The 18,791-nt window shown below is 41.1% G+C and overlaps 1 protein-coding gene across 19 annotated transcripts in view; it reads left to right on the top strand.

Moving 5' to 3' along the window:
• The window catches only part of LOC138760976 (astrotactin-2-like), a 1,981,947-nt gene that overhangs the window by 918,527 nt on the left and 1,044,629 nt on the right, over positions 1-18,791 (top strand). For all 19 annotated transcript variants that reach the window (XM_069932424.1, XM_069932434.1, XM_069932420.1 and 16 more), the window contains one exon: positions 3,800-3,937. In XM_069932424.1, coding sequence (XP_069788525.1) covers positions 3,800-3,937 — 138 coding nt within the window. The remainder of the gene's footprint in view (positions 1-3,799; positions 3,938-18,791) is intronic.

Here is an 18,791-nt window from a genome sequence, read left to right as displayed (position 1 = left end):
GGAGGGGAGCTTGAGATGATAATGTCTCTTTGCGAGCGTCTCTGTCCTTTTGGGAGAAGGTGGCTGTTGGGTATGAGAGGTTATCCCCAAGAGTGCTTGGTGAATAACTGCATCATAGGAAGAGCATTATACTGTAGATAGAGTGCAAAAGTATTGAGTGTAGCTAGGATGTGGTGTGATTGAGGAAGTAGATGTTTCAGTTTCTCCACAGATCAGTTCAATATACTGGTTAGCTAATGGCTGTAATGCCACCAAAAATGGATTCTGTCTATGAAGATCCTAAGATATAGGAGAAGAGTAGGCCATTCAGTCCAATGAGTCTGCTACACCATTCTATGATGAGCTGATCCATTCTCCCACAGCCCTACTTCCCCACTTTCTCCCCAAAATCTTTGATCAGAATCAAAATGTATCGTCATGAATATCTCACAAATATCTTGACTATTCAGATACTTATCAATCTCTTCTTTAAATATGCCCAACGTCTTGGCCTCCATACCTGTCAATGGTAGCAAGTTCCAAAGGTCACCAGTCTCTGACTAAAGAAATTCCTCCACATCTCTGTTTTAAAAGGGCTCCTTTCAATCATGAAGTTGTGTCTTCTTGACCAAACATTTACTACCATGGGAAACATCTTTGCCATGTCTGCTCTATCCAGGTCTTTCAACATTCAAAATGCTTCTATAAGGTCCCCTCGCATTCTTCTGACTATAATCCAAGGATTATAGTCAACGATCTGTCAAACGTTCCTCGTATGGTAATCCCTCCATTCGAGGAATAGTTCTTGTGAATATTCTCTTTGCTACTTCTTTGTTCCTTCTCCTAATCTATCTAAGTCTCTTTCTAGCCTCTCTGTTTCCACATCACTGCTTGTCCCTTCACCTACCTTTGTATCATCTGCAAATCCATTCCTTCCACAATACAAATCATTAACATACAATATAAAAAGAAGTGACTCTAATGCTGACCCCGGCGATACACCACTGGTAACTGGTAGTCAACAAGAATAGGATCCCTTTATTCTCACTCTCTGTTTCCTGCCGATCAGCCATTGCTCTACCCATGCTGGTACCTTTCCTGTAATTCCATGAGCTCTCACCTTGTTAAGAGCCTCATGTGTCTAGCCTGCTTTTTGTTTCCTCAAAAATTGGAGTAGTTTTGTCAGGCAAGATTTTGCCTTAAGAAAACCATACTGATTTTGCCCAGTCTTATCATGCACCTCCCAGTACTCTGTAACCTCATCCTTGACAATTGACTCCAACAACTTACCACCACTGAGGTTCAGCTAATAGGAGTATAATTTCCTCTCTGCTGCTTCCCCCCACCCCCCTTTTTAAATGGTGGAGTGACCTCTGCAAATGTCCTGCCGTACACAACCATGCCAGAATCGATTGATTCTTGGAGAAGTTATCTTAAAGAAGGTTTGGTAAATAACTGCATCACATAGAGAGAATGCCCTCTAACCAGATTGCATCTAATTTGCATCACGTTACTGCTCCAAAAAGCTACCAGTTGATTTACAGATCTACAGAATTCATGGAAAGCTGATGAATGTCCATTGCTTTGACTCTCAGAGAAGAGTCACACCAATCTCAGTCATTAACAGTAATAGCATTCTGAATTTTTATTGTCTCCATTGAATTTGTGTAAATATAATTTTGTTTGTCCCATGATGAATTATTTTGATGTCACTTCTGTTCCAATAATTTCAATGTGTCTTCCAGAAATATTTCAGTGCTTTTCCAGATGCTCCTTCTCTGTTTTGATTGGGCATGGGCCAGGAATGACCACAAGGAGGTTTTGAGTTTTTTTTTTGTCAGAGGAGCATGCGAGCCCATCAAAATTGATGGAAGGAGGAGACCATGTGCCATAAAAATGTTAAAGCTATTCCATAATGCTTCACTTGTGTCCCACACTGATGTGATCAGTTTACAGGACTGAAGAGGAACCCAGTTGTTCTCAGCCCTGTGGTATTGTCCCAGAAGGAGAACTTTAGCTCTGTTTCTGAACTATCTGACCAGCATAGTTCCTTGATATATGTGAACTTCTAAGTTCAAGGTTCTATATTAAAATGGTGGTGTTGTCATGGAGCTACCATTGGAATGAGCCAGAGACAATGTCAGAGTTAAAACAGGTGAAAGCAGTCACAAAACAATACACCTTTGAATGCATAAAAGCAAAGGATAATTCTTCCATTTCCCTGCGAACTCAGAATAAGCATCGAGGTTATTCACATGAAAGGAACTGACTATCCAGGAAACATCAACTTTCAAAGGGAGCTTTTACATTTGCACATTTTGTTTAATTTTGTGCATCAATCACATAAAACTTCAAAAGAGGTTCATCACTGATATGACTATAACTGGAATAAAAAACAAAGAAAGGTTTTGAATAACATATGACTTTGGTTTATGTTGATAGTAACAACTAGGAAAGATCAAATAAGATTTCTTAAGTAACTTTTATTCAGTAACTTTTGTTTAGATTTAATTTATTCTTTCTTTCTGAAAAGTTAATTAGATTTATGTAAATATCCTGATCGTTCTCGATGGAATAATTTTGATGTTACTTAGGTTTCAATGTGTGTTTCTGTGGAAACTTTTAGAATGGACTCTTTTTCATTGGAAGATGATGTTCAGAAGCTGAGTTAACATTCTGGCTTCTTTGGTCTCCTGTGTGATACTGTGTCAACCAGTTTCACCTTTACCATGGACAGGTTGCCTGCAACTAAACTACTGTACCGTCTCGAAGTTGGGCATGAAGGGTTGACATCAAGGGGAGGGGGAAGGCCTCGTCAAGCGAGGTGGTGTGCTCCCTCCATTTGCTGATGGTCATCTCTCTCCATCAGACACGCCCCCACCCGTGTCACTAATGTGCGTCAACCATCACTAGTATCTAGCTTGACGCAAGCTAGTGATTCTCCCAGCAATAAAAGCAGTGGGATGGATATCATTTGTCGGCAGGTAATTGACAGCATCCACCCGCACCTGCCCTCTCCTGCTAGCAAGTTTGCAAGCATTGCACTGTGTCCACCCTTGGTCATATTAATGTGCCACTCTAACACGCATTCTGGCCTGGACCCTGATTACATGTCACCTTGTAATGTATAGAATTGTCTGTGAAGATCAGTGTTCCTTACCCAACACGTATTGACATTCTTGTGGGTAATACTATTCCACTTCGGCACAGATGTTAAACGGCAATTATATTCCCACGTTTGCAGTAACTGAAAGCCTTACCAAATGCATTAACCCTTCGTTAAGCATATTCAGGTTGAGAATGGCTAGTCTAAATGAGCACTTAAATAGCGTAGGCTTTGAGGACTATGGACAAAGGCAATGGGATTAATATAGAATGCACCCCATGGTCAAATAGCCTGTTTTCATTCTTCTCTGACTTTATACCTGCAGAGTAAATGAGCATCACCAAATTCTCTCTGATTCAAAGTAATACAGGGCTAAGTCCCATTAATCATGACGACCTTGAGGCTGACTGACTTCCTGACTATGGAAGTGTTACGTTGCAGATTTTTGCCGATGATAAACCAAACAACTAAAAATCTCTTCTTTTTCTGTTGGTTCAAGTCATTTTTGAAATTGTCCAACAATTGAGAGAGTCTTCATGAAGACTGAGGAAACATCACTGCCTTGAAAACGGCTGCTGACATTGCTCAAGCTGGAATCAACTCTTTCTGGAATGACCTCACTTGAAAGTGGTTTTGTGTACAAGAAGCAATTGAGACATGACTGAAATATGCAAGAAAACAGTGTTTGATCAGCTGTTGTCTCTCTTTTTGCAGATCTACCTACAGCCTAAGTCAAGGTTTATGGCTGCCAGTCAGCAAAAGTTTTGTTGTGCCTCCAGTGGAGTTGTCCATTAGCCCATTAGCCAGCTGCAAGACTGATGTGCTGGTCACTGACAACACAGGGGAGGTCAGGTAAGTGGCCAATCGTCGAAGCAACGTGGAGGGTTGGGGTCATTTCTACTGTTACAGGATGTTGAGAGGATGTTTATCCTTGTGAATGCATCTAGAACTAGGAGATATAATTTCAGCATAAAAGGTGGCCATTTAAAACATGAGAAATTTCTTCTTGCATTATGGCTCAAAATCTTTGGAATTTTCCATCTCTGGACAATGAGACAAGGAATATTTTCTCAAATGATTTAGGTGAATATAAAGATTATGCAGAGAAGATAGGTGTATGGAATTGAGGCATTTTTCCACGCAATCATGGTCATACAGAATGGTGGAGCTGGTTCTGAGGACTGCACAGACGAGTCCTGCTCCTATTTGCAATTTTTTTATTATTGTATTATGCAAAACTCAAATTAGGAAAGCACTTGCCAGCTGTTACTTCTCAATCATCAAATTCATTGAGTAATTTGAAATATGATGCATGTTATTTTATCTGTTTATTCAGTGTTCTCATTTGGCATGCATATAAAATCAGGGCATAATTTATCTTTCCAGGATGGATTATTGTATCTGCTGACAACTGAGTTGCAGAAAACCATCTGGAAACAATCACATATTTTTAATTCAATAAAGCTGAGTCTTAATTGTCAAGTTCTGATAAACCATTGTTACTTTTTGAATCTTTTGCTACATTTTTTTTAAAACATGTCCAGCTCAAACCATGAACCCTGTGGTGTCTCAGCTTCTGTTTAAATGAGTGCTAGTAACTCGCTTAGTCTTCAGAAGTGCTCACCTTTACTCTGGTTTGAAATTACTTTAATGGCATGAGTTAGCAACTACTATCTATAATAAGGCCACTTGAAGGCTAAGTAGGCTCTTTACTGTGATGTGTTAGAACAAATTTATATTGAAGTCCAGATGCTTTTTCAACAGTTTATTGGTGAATACAAAAGAACTCATAACATGGTAACGATAATGTCTATAAGGTCCTTGCCAACATGATTAATGTCTAACAATATAATGACTATGATATTGTCCATCAATCCATAGTCATGGGCAGCAGAATATATCTGAGCCCTATTCACCCACCGTCTATCCCGCCATACGAGTCAAGGTGGGCTAACTCATCTCCAACCATACGAAACCCCCATGCATACTCCGAAAACCGAGTGAATAGTGTATGCACACTGAGAGAAACCAAACATGCGCAGCTTCCAGATCCCAGTGTGCCGCCGATGCCCACAATAAACAAAATGATCAGGTGAATTCTGGTTCCTACAATACAGGCCCCTAATTATTATGTCTCAAATAATAATTATACAGTTATAAATAACAATCAAACACAGGATATTCCAATAGTAGATAGATCTTCTTTCTTCATTCTTCATAAGGTCAGATGTTGCTAGCACATACCCTTGAAAAGAAGTTGAAAAGAAGTGATCTCCACTGTGGACCAGTAAAGTCTGTAGTCTGTGTTGTGTGCAATGGACATGGTCCAAAAAAACGACAAAATGAAATAAATTCTGGGCCTATGACAATTCTTCTGTCTCTTGTGGAAGGCAGTCTTTGTTGCTGGGTCTGTTCAGAAAGCCAGTTTTGGTCTTGATCTGAACATGATGTACAAGTCCCCTTTTGTCCAGAATGGTCTCAACAATTTTTCCATTTAACTAGGAGTTTTGAGGCACTGAATTGTTCACAATGTCTTCTGGTGTGAAGTTGCATCTGATGTTAGACCATTTCAGGCATTCCTGCAGTTGGGGAAGATATTCTCTAATCCATCTTTTCCAGATTAAGTCTGACATACACTGAACTTGCTGCCAGCTGCAACAAGGATACATGTCTTCCTTCTGAAACGGCCCTGGTGGCATCAATGGCATAGTCTGTATAACATTTGTTTGCAACCACCATGACCCACCTCTTCATGAACATGTTGAATAATTAGAAGAGAAATGTGAAAATCCTTGGTCTGTATGACAGGATGTTTCATCTCTTCTGTCATTGCTGCTCTGATAAGTCGCCGACCAACTCTTGATACGTCATTTTCCAGAATGGGGTTCAGTTTAAGAATGAGATTTAATCTGCAAATCTCTTCTGGCAAAACCAGATTATCTCCATTTAAGCATTAGGCAGTTCTTCAACTGTGAGTCTACTGTTTTCCCGAGTCTAAAGATTTCTTGTCTCCTTCTGTGGCAGATCTCTCTGATGGATGTTATCTGGATGAAGCTGAGCAAGAACAATGCTTGCTTTTTTCCTCTTTCTGCTATGATACAGAAGCAGTCCTTTAAGTCTGAGCATCCATGCAACTGCTCTTTTCAAATGAGTCCAGAATGAGAACTAATGGACTAAGTGAGTTACTGGATCTATATCTTTAGACGTTATCTGAGCAGCGTTTACAGTTATGCTCCTGAATACAGAGTCCTTTGGTGAGATTTCTTCCAATCCATCAGGATTTTGAGGGCAAAGACAAAATTGAGGCCCGGGCACCCATATTTCTTTCTTCAGAAAAGATGTGACTTTCAAACCTTGAGAAGCCATGTCTGCTGGATTGTTAACTGTGTTAACATATCTCCCCTGTAGTGCATGTAAGACTTTGTCAATTTCAACAGCTCTGTTGGCCACAAAAGTTCAGACCCTTGTGGTCTTACTGTTGATGTATTTGAGCACAGAAGTGCTATCAGTGCCAAATATGGAGTACGCTAGTTTCATCTGTAGCTCTTTTCTCCACAGTGTGTCCATTTCTGCTCGCCATGGTGACAGCAGTCAACTCCATTCGAAGGATAATGGTTGGCTTTAATGGAGCCACTCTTGCTTTTCCCATCGCAAACCCACAATGTGCCCAACCATGGTTGTTATTCTGTAACAGGAACTAACATTTCTATTAGCAGTTGAGCAGATGTCATCATTCCAAAGTTTGTGGCTTTGAAGCATCTGTCAACCTTAAGGACTTCCAGGTTATGACGATCCTGAATCCAACACATCCATTCCTGTACAATTGAATCTGGTGTCCTAACCAATCCTTTTCCTACACAAATCTTGCAGGATCTTCTTTGCAATCAGAACTACTGGTGCCAATATTCCTAGGGGATTATATATTGAATTGACTGTTGAAAGAATCCCCCTTCTTGTGAGGGGTTGGTCTTTCAAAATGATCTTGAACTTAAAAACGTCAGACTGAACACACCATTGTACACATAACACCCTCTCCACAGGAATATTGCCATAGTCTAAGTCCAGATTCTTCATGTCATTTGCTCTCTCTGTTTCAGGTATGGCAGGCCAACACATGATGATGATTACTTATCCACTTGGTAATTAGAAAGCCTCATGATAAAGAGCTACTGCATCTTGTTCTGAAGCTGCTGAAGTGAGGCGATCACCCACATAGAAATTATTCATGATGGTGATAACATCTTAAGGGCTAAACTATTTCATATTGTCCTCAGCATATTTCCTCACGGCAAAGTTTGCACAACTTGGAGGTGAAGTTGCTTTAAATAGATGTCCTGTCATTCTGTATTTCATCATGTTCAAACTGTAATCTCTATCAGGCCACCAGAGGAACTGTAAAAAATCACAGTCTTCATTTTGTACCTGGTGGAACATTCCTTCAACGTTTGCAGTGATGACAACAGGTTCTTTACAGAATCTAGCCGAGATTTTTATCAATGTACTGGTAGGATCAGGCCCCTGTAAGAGCTGAGAATTTAGTAAAACTCCCTGAAGCATCACTCCATAGTCAAACACCACTCAAAGTTTTTTTTTTGGCATCATTGCATTCTAAGACACTATCTGGTACTTTCTCTGTTGAAACTTTGGATATCACGTCAGTCATGAAGTTGGTGTGGTCCAAATGAAAGGAAGAATCGCTCTTGAATTTTCTCTTTAGGTTCAGTGTACGTTGTTCAGCAACTCTTCTATTGTCGGGCTTGCATATTTCTCTTTCCTTTCAAGGTAATCCAATGCAATAATCAGAATCAGAATTTATTGTTATGAGCAAATCATGAAATTTGGTGTTTTATGGCAGCATCATAGCTTAAACATTCACATTATAACCATCTTACGGCATTCTTTTCTTTCTTTGGTTTGGCTTCGAGGATGAAGATTTATGGAGGGGTAATGTCAGCTGCAGGCTCGTTTGTGGCTGACAAGTCCGATGCGTGACAGGCAGATACGGTTGCAGCGGATGCAGGGGAAAATTGGTTGGTTGGGGTTGGGTGTTGGGTTTTTCCTCCTTTGCCTTTTGTCAGTGAGGTGGGCTCTGCGGTCTTCTTCAAAGGAGTTTGCTGCCCGCCAAATTTTGAGGCACCAAGATGCACGGTTTGAGGCGAGATCAGCCACTGGCGGTGGTCAATGTGGCAGGCACCAAGAGATTTCTTTAGGCAATCCTTGTACCTCTTCTTTGGTGCACCTCTGTCACGGTGGCCAGTGGAGAGCTCGCCATATAACACGATCTTGGGAAGGCGATGGTCCTCCATTCTGGAGACGTGACTATTAAGGAAAAAGTAAAAATAATAGGGCATGAAAGTAAGTCAGTGTCTATGGTTCATTGATTATTCAGGAATCTGATGGCAGCGGGGAAGAAGCTGTCCTTGTGCAGTTGAATACTTCTCTTTAGGCTCCTGTACCTTTTACCCGATGTTAGAAGATTGAAGAGGACATGGCCTGGGTGGTGGGGGTCTTTGAGGTTAGAGGCTGCTTTTTTCAAGACACTGCCTCATGTAGATGGTCCTCGATGGAGTGAAGTCTGGTGCCTGTGATGTCACAGGCTGAGTTAACAACCCTCTGGAGTTTATTCTTGTCCTGAGAGTTTGTGCCTACATACTAGGCAGTGATAAAACCAGCCAGAATGCTCTCTACCTGTATAACTTACACCTGTATACATTTATGAGAGTCTTCGGTGACATACTGAATCTCCTCAGACACCTCACAAAGTATAGCCACTGGTGAACTGAATTCAATTTTGAGACTAAATCCAAGAACTGCTTGTCTTCTCTTGAAGGTTTTTGTTTGTTACTGAAGCACTCAGGAAAGTCAGTCCTGAACTCCTGTTCCAACAGCTCATCAAGTTTCACAACTGATATCCTGTTGACACCTGTTGCTGATGGCTTCTGACTATTATCATCTTTTCTTCCTAATGGTCCATTAATCGTCCAACAAACATGGTTTTGACAGAGCAAAATCTGTCTCCCACATTCTGTATAACACCTAGTGGTTCCAAAGCCTTTGGACCATCTGAGCCAATCAGCAACTCTATCTCATAATCAATTTTAGGTACATGAATGGGTTATTTTCTTTGCGTACAGACATAGTCTCTTGAGTGTATATGCCTGGGAGATCACGAAAATTGCTGCTGTCCAGTCCAGCGACCTCTGAGCCTGAAACAATGACCTTCCTTTGATTTATAGTTCTCAATAGAATGCTTGACCATCTTCCCTGAAGACTAAGCTTATTTATTAGCCCCACTGTGCAAAATAATGCAATGCTACCTGGGTCAAGAAATGAATAAGTATGTACTGTTGTATTCCCCCTGGCCTTGACTTGCACAGGCACAATTAAGAGTTTGCAGTTATCTTCACCAGCCCAAGTAAGACCACTTGTATGAACAGAGGCTACAGCACTGTTTTTAGCTTTATTTCTGCTTGCTCCTTTTCCATTTCCTTCTTCCCTTGGTGGATATGCAGCATTCTGGGATGCTTTAAACTGCATATGATGCAGCTGAGTCACTTCCTGCAGTTTTTGCTGATGTGTCTTTTACACAAACAGCCAAAACATGCTCCCTTTTCTTTTAGGAACACAATTTTCTCATTATGTGCCCTCCTTTTTAACTGTGGACACATCTCCAAAGCATGCCCATCTCCACAGAACAAACAGCTGTTCACAGCAGGCAAACTCTCCTTTTCCTTAGTTCCTTTATCATTTTCCTTATCTGTAACTATCACTGTGGTGCAAAGATACTTCCTTTTATTCTTGGACAAGGCTGTGACTGGGACCTCCTTCCATCTTTGCTTATTGTTCAAGTGTCTTTGATATCTCTAAATTTTGGATCTGTTGCAATCTGCCCTTGCCTTTCAAGGAAATCCACCTTATCCTTAAAGGTAGCTCTTTGATTGTGTTTTGCCTGGAACTTAAAGGCCTCAGTTCTCCATGTATCCCTCAGCCGGTAGGTCAATTTCCATTTGATGACTAGCATATTAGCAGGCATGTCAAGCTGTTATCTTACATGGCATTACCAAATCCTCATAGAAAAAGGGTGTGTGCCTTTGTGCCATCCGGTTTTATTGACGACTATGAAAGAGCCTTCTCCATATAAGCTGTTGCAATTTTATGCTCATTGTCAAACTTCTCCTGTTGTAGAGACTTAGCCTTTCCAATTCCTCTATCCGAGGCCATATATAGACTACTCCTTCCAAGTTCCCTTGGCTGTCCTCTTGTGTACTGTTCCTGATAAGAGAGACAATCTCTGGAGTTTTTGTTCTTCCTTTCAATATTGTGTTCAAAAGATTTAATGTACTCTTGGTACTGAAGTGGGTCACCATCAAAAACTTGAATTTCCTTTTTGGATATGAAAGAGAGCTGGATTAATAATGCAATGATTTCATTTTGCCTTTCCATAGCTGATAATTGGCTCTGTTCACTGTTGCTTGCAGCAGGTAATGTACCTGGAGAAGCCACAAGTGCATGTTCATCCGGATTTCTGATGCTTGACTGGAGTATCAAGGGAGCTGTGGGGAGAGATTGGATTTAAGCTAAAGCTCTGTCTGCGGTTATTATTATTGTTGTTTATGGATTGGTAACATCGTGCTTTGGAAGGATTTGTCCATATGTATGCATGTCTTGTAACTGTGGTACAAAAGGATCTGCCTTAACATTGTGTTTTCTTTTCCTGTTGTCTTTTCTTAAAATATGACTCCATACCATCAGATAAGTTAATTCAAACTCCTGATCCCTTTGAGGCTTCTAGTACCTTTGCTTTGGCCATAATAGCAGCAATGTTTTCCTCCAGCTCCAGCTGCCCCTCTTCCCTCAATAGCTGCTCCTCCTGCTGCTTCTTTTCCAGGCAAGTTTATACTTAAGCATTTTTTGTCGTGCAACAAGAGCAGCCACTTCAGCTTCAGCCTTTATACGTGCCGATGCCTGGAAACATTGGAGCTTGGTCCAGAAGAACTTCATTTGCTTCATCTGCTTTTAACATTTGACACATTGTCATCTGGTTGTATTTCATCCTGCATGTCAGATGTTGCCAGTTTGAATTGCACATCCTCTGCTTTTTCATCCTCTTCACCACCATTTTGTGACACCCCTTCAGCCATTTCCAAGTTGCTGACTTTAAATTCTGTAGATGTCTTCTGCTGTGGTTTTAATCATGCCCATTCTATGCATCTCCATCTCACCATCCTTCGAGCTTGGGCACCAAGCATGCACCCCACACAAGCCCAAAATCAACAGTCCCCAATGGACGAGTGGCAGAACCTCCAAACTGTGTTCAAACTAAATAACTACCCAGAAAGAATCCACAAAGTAATCTGGCCACTTCTGATGGCCGTTATGCATTGCTGTCAACGAGTGAGTTTCTACCATGGCAACAGTCAATGATATTGCTGTGATTCTCAGCAAATCTCTCTGCCAGTGTGTACATAGGACATTCTGCTCTAGAATTAGAAGCTTGGGACCTCTCTGTGGCCGATGCTCAGACTGATGGAGACAGATTGCTCTCAGTAGCCTGTGCTTGGCATTTCCAACATGGATGCCATATTGTTTTCAGTATTGTTCCAAACTAAAGAGTGGCGACAGTCCAAATATTCCAACAATGTCCATTCAATGAAAAATGTGGCTATTTTCTGTCGATTAAAATTGCCGCATATAATTTTCTTTTGACTAAAATGCAGTGTCCATAAAAAAGCCACTCAGAGGCTAAGTAGGTTCTTTACTGTGGCGCTTTCGAACAAATTCATATTGAAGTCCAGATGCATTTTAAACTGTTTATTGGTGAACACAAAATGACTCATCACATGGTCGTGAACTTGGCAATGATAACGTGTAATGTCTAATGATGTTCCTGATAATATCATAATATCCTCGCTAACGTGACCAACGACTAATGATAGCAACTGTAATAATATCCATGAATCCATAGTAATGGTCAACAGAAAATATCAGAGCCCTACTCACCCAATGTCTATGACATCAAGCTATTCAATGTGGGCCTAACTTATCTCCGACTGCACTAAATCCCCGCGCACGCGCCAGTAAATACCGCATGCGCATCAGAAGAAACTGAACAGGTGCAGCCTCTGCACCCTAGCATGATGCCGATGCCTGCAGCCATGGCTGTAACAATAAGCATTACAATCAGGTGAACTTTGCCTCCTATAGCATGTTTAAGACAACAAAGAGGGAACAACTAGCAACTATAGTAGTTCAACAGATTATGCAACCTCCATGTGTAGCAATGTTCAATGAACATTTCTGGCCCTTTATTGAGATGTCTCCTTATTAATCACATCATAGAAGAACTGCATTTATCAATGCAGGTTGGAAAAAATAGGAACCTCATTCCACTTTACAACACGAAGTCCATTGTTTTACGCAGTTAGGTCAGCGTTATTAGTGTCAGTAACCCGGGTTCTGATCCAGTGCTGTCTATCTCCCTGTGATATGCATGAGTTTTCTCCGTGTTCTCCAGTTTGCTCCCATCCTCCAAAATCTTATGGTGCTATAGGTTAATTGGGTGTTATTGGGCAACATGGGTCTCAAAGGCCAGAATCAGCTTATACTGTGTTGTAAATAAAATTTATATTTTAGTCTTGGTGAAATGCTTTGAGGGTTTCTACTTCTATTAACAGGTCACATTGTCACCACTCTATGTGAAAATCTCTTTACTCATCACTCATTGAATGCTTTTACCAATAACCCCTACATCAATAATCCCTCGTTTGGTTGAGTTACTGGTCCAATATTTAATTAAATCTCTTCACATCTCCAGGAAACAACAAGGTAACTGAACATGAAACAGGTAAAAGAGAAGACTGCACACAAAATGCTAGAGGAACTCAGTGGGTCAGGCAGCATCCATGGAAAGAAATAGATAGCCAATGTTTTGGGCCAAAATCCTTCATCAGGAATAGCAAGATGAAACATTGCCAATATTCACTGTATAGTTTACAAACAAGGAAATAAATTTTATCCTTTCAGTATATATAAATCATTTGTACAAAGATAATAATTGTTTGGAATCACTCAACTGAAGGATAAAGTTTGAGGCAAAATAAGTATACCCAGCTCCAAATCTGTTCAGAGTGGCACTTGTTTTCAGAAAGGATTTTATCATTTAAGTTTCTGCTTGAGCTTCTTTGCACAATTGCAAAAGTAAGATTGGCAATGAACCTTGACGGTTGGCAAGGATTTTACATGCTAAAATAAATTGCTTTTTTTTTCTTCCGTCATTTAATTAAGAATAAGCATTTGATGTAGTTTTTCAAAGACTTCTGAAAACAGTGTTTTCATAAAAAATATTTTTATCAGTGTGATTCAGATTTATTGTCAGAATACATACATGACAAGAGATTCCTATTTCCTGCGGGCACAGCAAAATTACCATTAATTGGTGGTGCAAAAAATAAACTGTACACAGCATAAACATGTTAGCCAAAAATAAATGTAAACAGATAACAAGTTTAAACGAATTGACTGTGCAATACAGAGAGAACAAAAAGAAAATCTATAAAGTGCACAAGTAAGAATTTGTAAATGAGTCTCTGGTTGAGTTTGACATTGAGGACTCTGATGATGGAGGGGTAGGATCTGATCATGAACCTGGTTATGTGAGTCTTGTGGCACCTATACATACCTCTTTCCTGATGGCAGCATTGAGAACAGAGCATGTGCTGGGTGGTGTGGCTGTTTGATGATTGCTGCTGCTCTCCAAAGGCAGTGTTTTCTGCAGATGTTCTCAATAGTGGGGAGGTTTTGCCTGTGGTGTCCTAAGCTGTGTCCACTTCCTTTTGGTCAGATTTACACTCAGGGGTATTGATGTTCTCATACCAGACCATGATACTTTCTACCACACCTCGGTAGAAATTTGCCAGGGTTTCCGATGTCTACCAAACCTCCGCAAACTCCTGAGTAAGTAGAGGAGCTGGCCTGCTTTCTTCACAATGCCTTTGGTTTATTGGGTCCAGGACAGATCCTCTGACATAGTGACCCCAAAAAACTTAAAATTGCTCACCCTCTTGGGCAGCACGGTTGGCTTGGCGGTTACTACAATGCCTTTACAGCGCCAGTGATTATGTACAAGCTGGCGTTCGAATTCCACATTGTCTGTAAAGAGTTTGTATGCTCTCCCCATGTCTGTGTGGGTTTTCTTTGAGGACTCTGTTCAAAACGTATAGTGGGTGTAGGTTAATGGGGTGTAAATTGGGTGGCACGGACTCGTGATCCGAAATGACCTGTTACCATGCTGTATGTTTAAATTCAAATTTAAAAAATTCTCTTTCTCTGATCCCCTAATGATCATTGGATTGTCTTCCTCTAGCTTTCTTTCCTGAAGTCAACAATCATCTCCTTAGTTTTGGTGACACTGAGTGCAAGGTTGTTGTTAGTGCAAAATTCAGCCAAGTTTTCAATCTCCATCCTGTGTGCTGACTCATCCCCTTTATACGATTCACAAGCATAGTATTGTCGGCAAATTTGTAAATGGTGTTATTGTCATACTGAGCCACACAGTTGTAGGTGTAAAGTGAGTAGAGCAGGGGGACGAAAAGCACAACCCTGTTGTGGTCCAGTACTTATTGAGATTGTGGAGAAGTTCTTACCAATCTGAGGATTGTGGTCTGGAGGTGAGGAAACCAATGTGTTAAATCCCAGGACTTGGAGTTTGCTGATCAGTTTTGGGGTGGATGGTGGTGTTAAATGCTGAACTGTAGTCAGTAAAGAGCATCCTAATGTATGCATCTTTGCTGTTCAGATGTTCCAATGCTTTGTGTAGAGCCAGTGAGATGGCATCTGTCATGTTACTACGATAGGCGAACTGGAATGGATCTATATCATCGCTCAGACAGGAGCTGATATGTATCATCACCATCCTTTCAAAACATTTCATCACTGTTGATGTAAGTGCTACTGCTTGATAATCATTAAGGCAGGTTACAACACTCTTCTTGGACTATTGCATGATTGACACCTGTTTGAACAAAATGGGTATCTCGACCTGCTGGTGTGAGATCTTTAATAATTGCCCAGGTACTCCATCCGGGCTAGATACTTTTCTTGGATTCACTCTTCTGAAGGCAGTATGCATGTCATCCTTAGATATGGACAGGATGGGGGTGTCGAGGAGTGGTTCTTTACTGTTACTGTCACTGTCATCAAACAAGTCATAGAAGGTATTGAGTTCCTTTTAGAGAGAAGCTTTGTTGTCTGCTACTTTACCAGATTTGGCATTTAGGCCCTGCCACAGCTGTCGGATGTCCCTCATTGTTTCCATTTTCTGGAATCTCCACTTCACCTGGGAAATAGCTTTCCACAGGCCATACCTGCTCCTGCTGTACTGATCTGGATCTCCGGACTTAAAAACCTGTGTGTATTGGCTATCAATTAGACCCGACAGGCCAGAAGTTGAGATAAACAGGCTTTAATCACTATAAACTCACAGACGTATCTTACATGCTATTGGCTTGAGTCCAAGGCATTAATGAGAGAAGGGATTGGCCGAGGGGGAGGTGTTACAGTATTGGAGGCGGGCCAAAGTAAAATGACTGCATTACAGTGTTCTACCACATTGTGACCTGGCTCTCAGCAGGATCCAGATTTCATTGTTCATCCAGGGCTTCTGGGTGATTTGGTGGGGACACATTCATCCACAACTGTTTTGATAAAGTGTGTGACAGCCTCAGTGTACTCATTCAGATTCTCGAGTCAGCGGATTCAACACTGCCTAATCTATTGACTCGATGGAGTTCTGTAACTGTTCTTCAGCCTCCTGTGTCCACCTTCTAGCTATCCTGATCTCTGGAGCCTCTCTTTTTTAGGATCTGTCTACATGAAGGCAGAAGAAGCACAGCCAGGTGATCAGACTTGCCAAAGTGTTGTTTCAGTAGACCTTTTTTATCTTGGTGTAGTCGTGATCAAGTGTGCTGGGACAGCAGGTTACATGCTGGTGGTAGTTAGGGAGGGTTTTATTGACACAAGCCTGGTTAAAGTTGCTGACAAAGATTTGAAGTGCATCAGGGTGGGCTGTCCCTTGTTTACTGACCACATCATACAGCTCCGCATGTGCCTGCTTGTAATTAGCATTGGGAGGGATGTAAACTCCAGTGAGAATCACTGATAAGGACTTCTGGGGTAGATAGAAGGGTCTGCATTTAATCGAGATTTGCTCTCAGACAATAGAGCAGGAGATCGACATAACTCTAGTGTCCATGCACCACCTAGTATTAACGAGAAAGCACCCATCGCCTCCTCTCCCTGTTTGTACCAACATCTGTGTCAAACCATTTTAAATAATTGAAGGTGTCATAAGAAAGTTTAAAGAAGCAATTTTATTGATGTGAAGCTTTTGGATGTATTAAATATATTGAATTTTAAACAAGTTATGGAAGTTGCATTCCAATATTCTTGGAACTGAAAAATAATTTAACGGATTCTTTCAGTTCAGCAAACTGGTTAGATCATGCAGAAACTTATGGTGAAGATAAGATCAGTCATGGGGCATGGCCAGGTTTGGAAGCAGCGCTGGTTTTTAGCATAAGCATTTTAAACCAACATTTCAGATAATGGGAGCTTCACTTGCTCTGGAAAAAAAATGTTTGATGCTTTGTATTCTTTCACACTGCATTGACTCATTCTCATTTTACATGCACAAGAGCTCATTCTCATTTCTGTTGGGGGTGACTTTGCTCACAGTTGACTGGAGTTGCACATGCTTAATTCAGAGCATTTTTACATTATTATCTTCATAGGCTTTAGCAAGGCCTTTGGCAAGGTTCTGGATATGGCAGTCTGCTCTGTAAGGTTAGATTGCTGGGAATTTAGGATGAGTTGGCCAAATGGAAAAAAGAATTGATTTGATGGTACAAATGGAAGATCATTATTAAGACTGGAGTCCTGTGACCAGAGATGTGCTGCAGGGATTAGGTCCACTGTTGTTTCTCATCTATAATAACGGCTTAGATGACAATATTGCGAGCAGAGTTACTAACTCAGTAAGTTTGGTATTATAATGGACAATTAAGAAGATTATCTTGGTAGCTGTAAGCCCCCTTGTTTGTACCATTCTGTTTATTTATCTAACTCTCCCTTGGATGTGGCTGTCAACAGGAACAGATCTATCCTTGAGTATGTTTTATGTCTACCCGAATAATATGAGTATTCCTTCTCCATTGGGTGTTGTCTCCTTCATATATCCAAAAGTTGCATTTCCTGCATCGATTTAACCATGTATTTGGTTACTTTGTTCTTTCTGCTAGTCTTTTTTTCAGTTTTATCCATCTTTTAGTCCAAATTAAGGTTAAAGTCCCCTCCTATCAATATATTCCCCTGCGTATGTGCAATCTTCAAAAAGATATCTTGCATAAATTTTTGATCCTCTTCTTTAGGTGCATATACATTGAGCAAATTCCAAAATTCTGAATATATCTGACACTTTATCATTACATACCTCCCTGCTGGATCTATTATTTCCTCCTCTATTTTGATTGGTACATTTTTATTGATTAATATAGCTACTCCTCTGGCTTTTGAGTTATATGATGCTGCCGTTATGTGCCCTACCCAGTCTCTCCTTAATTTCTTGTGTTCCATTTCAGTTAGATGTGTTTCCTGCATGAATGCTATATCATTTTTTTCTTTCTTCAATAAATTTAACACCCTCTTCCTTTTGATTTGGTTATGAATCCCATTAATATTTATAGTCATATAGTTCAACATGGCCATTTCATACTTTGTTTACCTCTCATTTCCATTTCCTCATCACCACCTTTCCCCCATATCCATTTCTGTTTTATTTTTTTGAACGCACTGTAAGACAACACTTCTAAAACATAAAATATTTCCACTATTCCCAAATCTAAAATTCCCTTAACCCCAAATGCCCTCCCCCCTCTGAGTTACCCCTTGTCCCTTGCCGGGCAACCACATCTCCATTTGGATTGCGAATCCGATTTCGCAGTGACTGTTATTCTCTCCCACCCAACTCCCTCTAGAAAAGACTTTTATCTCTTTCTTCTTTGGCTTGGCTTCGCGGACGAAGATTTATGGAGGGGGTAAAAAGTCCACGTCAGCTGCAGGCTCGTTTGTGGCTGACAAGTCCGATGCGGGACAGGCAGACACGATTGCAGCGGTTGCAAGGGAAAATTGGTTGGTTGGGGTTGGGTGTTGGGTTTTTCCTCCTTTGCCTTTTGTCAGTGAGGTGGGCTCTGCGGTCTTCTTCAAAGGAGGTTGCTGCCCGCCAAACTGTGAGGCGCCAAGATGCACGGTTTGAGGTGATATCAGCCCACTGGCGGTGGTCAATGTGGCAGGCACCAAGAGATTTCTTTAGGCAGTCCTTGTACCTTTTCTTTGGTGCACCTCTGTCACGGTGGCCAGTGGAGAGCTCGCCATATAACACGATCTTGGGAAGGCGATGGTCCTCCATTCTGGAGACGTGACCCATCCAGCGCAGCTGGATCTTCAGCAGCGTGGACTCGATGCTGTTGACCTCTGCCATCTCGAGTACTTCGACGTTAGGGGTGTAAGCGCTCCAATGGATGTTGAGGATGGAGCAGAGACAACGCTGGTGGAAGCGTTCTAGGAGCCGTAGGTGATGCCGGTAGAGGACCCATGATTCGGAGCCGAACAGGAGTGTGGGTATGACAACAGCTCTGTATACGCTTATCTTTGT

The sequence above is a fragment of the Narcine bancroftii genome, chromosome 1 (assembly GCF_036971445.1).
Source record: "Narcine bancroftii isolate sNarBan1 chromosome 1, sNarBan1.hap1, whole genome shotgun sequence".
Classification (NCBI taxonomy): domain Eukaryota; kingdom Metazoa; phylum Chordata; class Chondrichthyes; order Torpediniformes; family Narcinidae; genus Narcine; species Narcine bancroftii.
The sequence above is the reverse complement of the archived record's forward strand: the minus strand, read 5'-3'. Positions and strand labels throughout refer to the sequence as shown.